This window comes from Oncorhynchus masou, chromosome 25 (genome assembly GCF_036934945.1).
Source record: "Oncorhynchus masou masou isolate Uvic2021 chromosome 25, UVic_Omas_1.1, whole genome shotgun sequence".
Classification (NCBI taxonomy): Eukaryota; Metazoa; Chordata; class Actinopteri; order Salmoniformes; family Salmonidae; genus Oncorhynchus; species Oncorhynchus masou.
Window position 1 is genome coordinate 45,190,786 of NC_088236.1, and position 10,000 is coordinate 45,200,785.

Below are 10,000 nucleotides of genomic sequence, written 5' to 3' on the forward strand. Positions count from 1 at the left end.
TCAGATTAGTGTCCAGACAGATCCAGTCTGGTGGGCTAACAGGTACAAATCCTCTCTTCCTCTCTCGAGTTTGTTCTCCTTCTTTCCTTCCCCCGTATCTGTCCGTCCAGCCACATGTGCGCCTCAGCCATTAGCGCCAACTGCGATTAGAGTCGTGTGTGTGTGGTAAGTGAGCCTCACACACCACACAACCCAGACAGAGAATCAGCCACTGTGGCAGCAGTGCCCGCGGCGTTGGCACAATGGGCAGAGCTGGAGTTACCTCCCGTCCCGCACCACGGGTGGTGTGTGTGTGTGGGAGAGGAGGGGGGTTAAGCGTCTGCTTCCTCTCTACCTGAACACCTGCAAGCTGAGCCCCCCCATCCCCTCCCTCTCTCTCCCTCACTCCACCACTCTCATCCCCCCTTCCTTCCCTCCCTGCATGTGAGCTGGGGCCATTGTCATGCTCGGTGGTGTTGGGTTCTGTTTGGTGAGTCATGCCAACTCTCCCCGGGGCCCCTGAAAGACAAGGCTGTTATTGCTCCAGGGACCGCAGGCCTCAGCAACTCTTCCTCCAAACAAATTTGGCGTAACTTTATCCGCAATTGAGCCTTGAATTGGGAGCAAATAAAGCCGTCTTTGTGAGGCCCAGGAAGGGTGAGAAGGGCAGGAGACGGGGGTTGTGTGGAAGACAGGAGAAATGATACCAGGGCCTTTTATTTGGGGCGAAGTAGGACTCTTATCTGTGGGAGAGGCCAGACAAGGAAGTTACTTCTGCTGGAAACTGGAGCACCTATCACCTGCTTTGCATTGAGATAAAAATTCACCCTGCTGAAATCAAATAAAAAATAGAAAAACCTATGGCACTGGCACACACACACACACACACAGAGAGAGAGAGAGAGGCACGCACGCACGCACACACACACAAGACACACACACAAACACACACCTCTCCTCTCTTGACTCCACTTGAGAAAGCTTGCTAACTTTTAACAGCAGGATTTTGTTTTTGCCACAGAGCAATGGACAGCTTGGAATAGATAAACTATAACATTTTTACTTCCTCTCTGATTGGAAAAATGAGGGAGAGTGAAACACAATGACAGGTTGAGCCAGAGGACACTGTGGAGTCTGGGGTGTGATTGTTAAAGACAGACAGAAGCACTTCTGAAGATAATTATCTCAGTTTTATTCTCATTCATGGACCCCGTTACAGGACAGGACCATTTGTGGGTGTCTTTAGTTCATTTTCTATTACAGATTGTGTGTAGTACCTGGTCATATCTGGCTCCACGTTTCAGATGTCATGTCCAACTGCTCCTTATCAAATGTGAAACAGCTGTAGTTACTTGTCTCACCAGCAGGGGGCAATCTAGCACCACAGAATGGGACTGTCCTGTCCAGCGAAGTAAGACAGGCTTCCAGTCAAACATGACTTGTTCTATTTGCTGTCTGGCAGCGGTCGGCTAGTATCTGGAGTCGATGTCCATGTAATAAAGATAAAGCCAACTTAACTCTGAAATTCAAAACTCCAGTCGACTTCTGGAGGAGAGGAGTAAAGACTAGTACACGCTCCATGTACGCCAAAGCACTTCCTATCCAAGCCGTAAAGCCGAGCAGCAGAGTGGTGTTCAGTAAACCACATAATGCCAAAAACCATAAAGCCCCAAATCCTCTACCTTCATCAAAGTTTAGTAGATGAATGAAACACTCATCTGTTCCCGAATCGGATTGTGTTTCCTAAGTCTGTGCCACTTTTGATAAGGGAATGCTTCATAAAGGCAGGGATGTTATTCATTCTATTGAAAGTGAAATGATTGTGTATCTACTGCATGTTAACAAAATAATCATTTTGAGTTTAACATGATTATCTGTTGTTTTTGCTGTTTATTAGTTTGAAGAAATAACCAAATGTTTTTTTGGAGGGGGGGGGGGTTGTTTTCATGTCACATAATATGCCATAAAACATTTGCCTGGTATAAAGAAATGCACATTGACTATTTCCCATTTTTAGATCATTAGAATATCTATATTCTCGTATTGGAAGAAAAAAAATCCTCGGAGGTACCTAGAAGAGTTTTTCTAATTGTTTCACTAAAGTATATTTTTCTTTTTGTATTTTGTATTCAGTAAAGTTTTTAACAGGCTGGTTTGCTGTGATTTGGAAACAAACTGCACGTCTATTGAGCGGCCTGAGCTCGGCACGGTTGTGTATGATCCTCTGAGTTGAATACGTCTATGTTCACTTCTGATGCTTCTCATTCTGTTTCCATTTTGACATTCTTTGACATAAGAAAATGTTTTTTGTTGTTGTTGTTTTTGTAATCTACATAGCATCCTCTGCTAGCGTAAATCCTAATGATTTAATAACATTTTACACTCATGCCATGTTGAGGCTGTTTGCCAGAAGAAGAACAGGGAATCGCTCTTGTTTCAGTGTGCGACAAATAGGAAGTGATCATTTGCATTGTATTCTCCTTCTATCTAATACTCCCGGGACATAATTCGAGGGAGTTTGTGTAATGCAAACATGCATGTGTACGCACACATGTGCACCCACGCGCACACACCGATACAGTCTCGCACCACGAGACTTTCGATGAGTTCTCAGAATCAGGAGGATAACGTAACAGAAGTTGATGCGGAGATGGAGCAAAGCCGTGTCTCCAAGGCTAGCGCTGCAGCTCCGTAACACCAGCCTGTGAGCTGTGTGTGGGGAGCTCTGACAATTCCTGGGTGCACACACATACACACACACATACACACACACACACACACACACAAAGCAAAGCACATACTGTATACAGCTTTTTCCCTCCTCCCCTCTGCCTTTTTATCTCAATGTTTTTTGCTTTCTCCAGTCACAGACCTCCACGGCTGACACTCTCTCCTTCCTCCCCAGGCAGAAAGCCTCTCGGTGGGGTAGCAATGTGGGGGATGTGGTCTCCTGGTCCTGGGGAAAGGTCCCGGCGCTGCGGGCTCCTCTCCCCAGCCGAGGGGCTGTGAGACGGGGCAGGCTTGGCCTCTGATGGGCCGGGGTGTCGGGTTCCTCCAGCTGTCAGTCACAGCCTCGCCCAGAGCTAGAATAACCAAATGGGGAGGGGTGAGGTGGGCGACAGGTTAAATAACCCCAGGCGCAGGGAAACGAGACGGACAGACACACCAACACACCAGCCAGACACTGCAGAGGAGGGGGGAGCTGCAGTTCCTCTCAGAAACACTTCAAAAATATCACGCCTTCGTAAGAGAACGCATAACGTATAATAGACAGGGAACAACTAGGTTGGTTAAGATGTATTTATACACTGTATGTGTGAAGTTATATTTAGGTGTCGAACATTAATAGGCATAAGAGAACTGAATTGCATTTGTTTTGGAGAAATAGCTTTTTGTCCTATTTTGCTCAAAAACGCAAGTGTTCAGGGTGATGTGGTTTCGCTGCTTCAGTGTTAAAAGACACTGTGAATCTTTATTTCTTCTGCGTGGTCACTGCGGTGGGACTGTGCAGTACAGTAACAGTAGATTAGTGAGAGCGGTTCCGTTTGTGTTCTGACATTAGACTGGAGTGGGAGTGCTAGATAAAGAACACTAGATAATGCTGAGCCCACACACAGACAGTATTTGTGGCGGCTTGCGGAAGGATGTGGAAGTAGGAGGACAGGTACTGGAGGTTGCTAAGCACTCCTGAATTATTGAAGAGTATTCCTCCAATTCCCTAAACAGACCTTTATTAAAGAAAACGAAGGAGACGGAAATAGGCTGGCCACCATGGTAGTACTGCACTGTGGACGGAGATATTTGGCTCTGTGCAAAATGCTAATGTCCTGGCCAATTCATTTGTAATGTTTTATTTATGTCTTTGTTTTGTTTGTGTACACAAATATCTTAACTGGTTAAATTTGTATGAGTGCATGATTTGTGGTTGTGGGGGGGTCTTGTCAACTTTTTAGTTGTTTTAAGAGATTTAGAGTTTTATGTGGCTTTTGTAATTTTGTTATAGCTTAGTGGTGGTAAGTTACACATTCATTTTAGATGTGTGTGCGTGTGCGTGTGTGTGTGTGCGCGCGCGTGTGTGTGTGTGTGCGTGTGCGTGTGCATGTGTGTTTGCGTTGGGTTCCGAGGCTGTAAGGGATAGACCAATGATCCGCGGAGATGGAGAAGGAGCCCAGCACAGTACAACACACCTGACCACTAGTGCACTAATGCCCAACCCAGTACTAGAGATGTGTTTAGGGCAGGGGTTTATAGAGGGAGGCCGGGCACGGACACAGAGGTGCAATGTCCTTTTAGGTCAACAGGAGGGAAGATGTTGAAGCTTTTATTCCTATAGCCTGTAAATTACGGGAGGAGGAGAGAAGGTGAGGACTCACACGTACCCCACATATCCACCTACACATCAGCTGCTCCACGAGAGTCTGCAAGGAACTGAGAGAATGTTAGTGAACTCCAGCACTTTCCCGCTGATTATGAGATATACATTGATTGAAATGTATTGTATTATTTCATTCAGCCGAACGTATAGCTTTGTCATGTATATATCATAATTGACCGCGCTCGGTGAGACAGCCCGATGTATCGGCTGTTTCCTGTTTCAAACCTAATGTTCATTGTCGGTGAAAGTTTACCATTAAGGCAGTAACAATCTATTGTGAATGCATTTGCAACAGATGCGATTCATCTCAAAGCGTAGTCCTCCCATCACAATTTCAAGTCTTTTTCTATCGACTTGAAATAATGAATGAACATTTTGCGTCCTTGAGTTTGATTTATGTGCTTTGTCGGAAAATATATGAATGTGTATAAAATATTTTCACCTGGATTAGTTTTTTTTTTTTTACATTGCTATTAAGTATTTTCTACATTGATCATTTCCACCAAAAAATAGATATGTCGGAATATGTTTTTAATGTTTCGGGAAATAATTTAACTGTTTTTATCTGTTCTTTCACAAAAATGTGCCATCCACCCCCCAACCCAAATAAATAAATATCAGTCAACACATGCTAAAACAATTTGACATGAGTGATTTTGTGTTTGTGAATTATGTCTCCTCAAGCATTTCACTTTCACAGGATCATGATAATTTATGTTCGGGTTGCAAAAGACTCTGTACTAAACAGAATACAGGTTTTGGGGCACTCAGTTCTGGAGTTACGCTTTTTATTTGTTAGGATGAGAGATGGGGGATAGAGAGGGACAGGACAGATGACTATGGAGGTGGAATAGGGGTATTTGGAGCTGGGGTGACAGGGTTATGGGCATCTCGGGGTGGGTGGGGTTGGGGTGACAGGGTTAGGGGGCTCATGGTGTGGCAGGTCAGGTGCTGGGCTGAGGGTCGGAGGGTTAAGGTCATGTTGACTAGTTGTGCTTGAAACAGAGAGTGACCTCAAGCCTGTGGATGACGGATGATTGGCGTGGAGAGGGAGTGTTGTGACGGTCGGTACTTATCCTCCTCATCCTCCGATGAAGGTGGAGGGTGGCCCTGTTGGCCTCGTAGGCCCTGTCCCAGCTCTGGGTTCAGGGGTCCTGTTTTGTCACAACAGCCGTCCATTTAGGGCTTTCTTCTATTTGATTATCATACATATATTACCAAATGTATGGGTCTGTGTGTTATGTTTATGCACGCTATGCGAATGTGTGTTTGCAGTTTGAGGTCAATGCAGGTCTCTGCTACATTAAGTCCCAAGTGTTTCTCTCTCTCTCTCTCTCTGCAGCTCTTTGTCCTCGTGGTGTGGAACTTTGAACTCTACATGATTCCTCTGGCTCTGCTGCTGCCGCTGGCCTGGAACTATATCCTTGTCGCTTCGGGGAAGGACACCAGGCAAGACGTGGTGAGTGTCCCTGTTTAAGTATCCCTACGCCGTTCTGCCCCTTTAATTGTCTCGTTCTAGGTCATATGGCAAGCGCTTACATCTCACACACATTTCTGTCAATCATCTCATTTATCTCATTTCAATATGGATTTTTATCCTGAATATACTGTCATCTTTACTATAGAAAAAACACGTACAAGAAATGTATGTAGCGAAACATATATATAATGTGTACGTGCTAAGACATCATTATTATAAATATGTATTTGTAAAATAATCAAATCAAATAAAAAATCCAGTGAACATAAAGCTAACAGATGTGGACTAGGGAGTGGACACATTGTGTTGGCACCTTCTCTCTAGATGTAGAAATAGGACTGAAAAGAGTCGCTAAGTTAATGCAAACAAGAAACAGGCACAGAGGGAAAATTCTTTCCATTACGCTTCTAAATGAGAAACGCCAATTGCCTTGAACTTTCAAGAATCGCTCTCAAATTCGTCCTCTTGCATAGGAGGAAATAATAGCTTGTCACCTTGAGCAAGGCTACGCCACTTACCTGGTATTATATGTATTTAATTGTGTTTTTTTAAGTTTTTTTTTTTTTATCTCCTATTCCAATTAAACAGTGTCAAAGCAATGTCACGGAGAAGTGGACATGTTTTAATCACCGGGGTGTAGTTGGAGAGTCGTGTGACGCAGAAGCTGCACCGGAATTGTGGTGCGAGCGTGAACAATGAAGTGATTCATTTTAATAAGAGCATTTCCAGACTACCTTCCAGAATGCACAATAAAGAGACCACATGTTGTCCTCTCTTAACGTATATGACTTCATCTTTCATGAGGTCGCAGTTCAGCAGATTGTTCAGGATATGGAACAGATAGCTGTTAAACCAATGAAAACAACAGGCGAAACGAATTTGAATAACTAATTGTCCTTTTTTTAACAGGATGTAGCTGTGAATGTACTAGTTTTAGTATTACCTGAATGTTAGGAAATACTTGAACAGGCTTCAGGCATTGTAGACATTATTTTAGCTGGGTCACAATTAACAGAAAGAAATGCATGTATTTTTACAACAGGAAGTTAAACTGAGTGTATAACCCACGTACGCACATAGCTGTGCACACATGCAGCTTTGTCGTTTTTGTACCTTGGTGCTTCGCTCCTGCTTCAATGCTCTGTATATACAGTATTTCCCTGTAGATGGCGACATTGCCTGACAGAAATCTGTAGACACAAAAAAAAAAAAAGGATTTCATTATTTATTTGCCTCCATATGATCTATGAATAACGATGTTATTTTACCAGGCACATTTTAATTGAATTAAAGCAATAAAGATTGCATACCTATTCACTTCACATACAAATAACTCTCTGTGCAGAAGAGCCCCCCCCGCCCATTCCTACTGTCTCGAGGACTCCCCGAATTGGCTTCTACATTAAAACCAGTTAACACTGTAATGAGTGGTATTTATCTGATAGAATCAAAGAAACCGTCCCGTCTTCCTGTGAACACAGTATATTACTCACCCCGTATCAATGCCAATTTACACTTCTCCTCATTCTGAACAGTATTGTGGCCAATGAGTACAAGACCAGGAATTGTAACTGACTAAAGTGGCCTGACCAGGAACGACCCTGGGCCCAGAGTTTTCCCTGGTCAGATCACATGTTAAGGAAAATCTCCCAGCCTTATGACAACTGTGAAATCTGAGCCCTGGCCAAAACCAGGTCAGCTTTTGTCTGTCTGTCTGTCTGTCTGTGCACGTGCGCTTTTGCGTGCCTGCAGAACCAGGTTGGTGTGGTTCACTATTAGTGACCTGTGCTTCCAATGAGAGAGGAGGGTTCAGACAGAGCTGCCATTATGTTATTACTCCCCCCTACTCTTTTCTCTTCCTCCATTGTTCTACAGTTTGACGATTGTAACCACAACAGATGAGGTATTGGGGGGGGGGGGTTCCGCTCCCTGCCACAGTAAACAAACACACGGGTATGCTTCCCATTAACCAAAGCCGCTGACTGAGCCCCATTCCCATGATGAGCCACAGCACTCCACTCCACTCACACACAGTCCCCTAAAAAATGGGAAGTTAGTTCATTATCAACTCCTGGGATGGAGTCTCTCGCACTCTCTCTCACTGTGTACATTCTATATGGGGGATGCGTGGGCAGGAGAATGGGAGTAATTGTTTTAGATTAGCACCTTTCACTTACATCCGAGACCATTGCGCCGAAGGAACATGCCGTATATAGCTAGCACAAAAGACGCCCTCTGTAGAAAATCACCGCTCTTGGCGTGTGATATCAGTGCCTCCATCTCGCCTTTCCTCTCTTTGTCAGTGTCTGAGCACTGCTGTGCAGGATGGTTGAGGAGCTGTGATATGTTATAGGGGCCATTCTCTAGGAGTGTATCATCCTGCTTCTCCCAACTGGGCTCGGCTGCCATCTTCACATTGGCAGACAGACAGACAGACAGACAGACAGACAGACAGACAGACAGACAGACAGACAGACAGACAGACAGACAGACAGACAGTAATTTCACCTTGCAGTAATATGAGCCCTCTGCTGCGGAGTCACACACACAGCAGTTGCAGCCATCCAGAAAGTGCTATAGCACTAGGAGAAGGACAGTTTTGTAAGGGATGTGTATATATGTGTATATGATATGAAAATGATTGTCCCCCATGTTACACACACACACGCGCGCGTACACGACCCAAGCTCTCTTTCACGGCCGCGCACACACACACACACACACACACACACTCACACACACTGATGTATCCCCAAAGGCATGTCCCTGTTTGTTTTAAAGCAGTGTTTCACATTTTGTCACTGGTGTCGGGGGGGTTAGAGAGAGAAAGAAAGTTGTGGCCTCGTTCACTCGCCTGGAAAAGAAAAGAACAACCCAGCCACTAAATGCCTTAAAGAACATGTCAAATGAAACCATTGTGCTTCACCAAGGGTCAGCATCCGGAAGGCTGTGGTTTTTCCAAAAACCTGGGATGAGGGTAATACTGGAGGAATCTCTCTTGAACTCAACTCACTTTGACTAAAAAGAGAGGGGGGGGGGGGGACTCAGTTGATTACAAACTCCCTAAAATGAGTTCCATGTGATGGGTTCAATGTGAGTATCCCTCTCGTATTCTATACCAAAACCACAGCCCTGTCCATAATGGGTAAACGAACACACTGTTTTTCTACACGCTGTAATTTTCACCTCAGGGTCACTGGCGCTCTGGTTACTCAGCACAACCTGGTTCAAGCATTCGTGACACTAAACTGAATAAGGCACGGTGATAACGAAACGTTGGTGTTTTTTTTACACCCAATAATTTACTGGGAGGTTATATATATATGGAGTGTGCGACTCTCTTCGTTTCTATTACTCTCTTCCTATACAACATATATTAGACCGGTTCTCCTCATGCAGGCCTTACCTTCACCAGTAGACGTGCTGAATAGAAAAGATGACCTTGGACCAGCTATTAAAGACCTGGTGCAGCAACAGTGTGACTGGCCTCAGCTCTTACCTTGCCTTTTTCTGACCTCTGACCTCTAACCCTGTTATCTTGTCTGTCAGCTGTGGCACCATTAGATGACCCGTGTGTCACCCTCTCTGAGGAGCTGTGTGGCTTGTTATGGATAAAAGATGTTATTAACATGCCAGACACTGCTGGGCTATGTGAGCCTTGACAGGACAGAGGGAGAGAATACGGTACTACTGCTAGTCAGAGTGGTGGGGACAGGGTGTTTTTAAGTGTTACGTGTTGAGACATCATTACAGGTGCAGACAGTCTGACCAATGCCACAACATAATTGTATGCTATTCTCATTGCAGTTGGAAAATAATAGAATTATATATTTTTTTTATGTTAAGAGCTGTTCATCTTGCATACTGGCCCTCTGTGTTTCAGTAGAGACCCCTACTGTTTGGAGGTGGTACTGCACCCTCCTGGTAGACTAGTGTCTGGAGACAAAGATAGGATGGCCGCGCCAACAATACCACCACCTCCATCAGCTCCTATCACCTCTCCTGGTCACCCATTTCCCATCACCACCCCGTTTGTTTTGAAACCTGGAACCGTTTGGTAGGTTCCGTCTCTGAGTTGTTGCCGGGTTGGGTGACCGGGTGGCTGGGCTCAGTCAAGCGGGGTACAGCTCAGCTGGAATGGAAAAGCTGGAGGCCTGTAGGGCCGT

The 10,000-nt window shown here is 44.9% G+C and overlaps 1 protein-coding gene across 5 annotated transcripts in view; it reads left to right on the plus strand.

Annotated features, from left to right (window-relative positions):
- LOC135514391 (multiple C2 and transmembrane domain-containing protein 1-like) overlaps window positions 1-10,000 on the plus strand; it is a 209,531-nt gene that overhangs the window by 155,902 nt on the left and 43,629 nt on the right. For all 5 annotated transcript variants that reach the window (XM_064937841.1, XM_064937844.1, XM_064937842.1 and 2 more), the window contains one exon: window positions 5,697-5,813. In XM_064937841.1, the coding sequence (XP_064793913.1) occupies window positions 5,697-5,813 (117 nt within the window). The remainder of the gene's footprint in view (window positions 1-5,696; window positions 5,814-10,000) is intronic.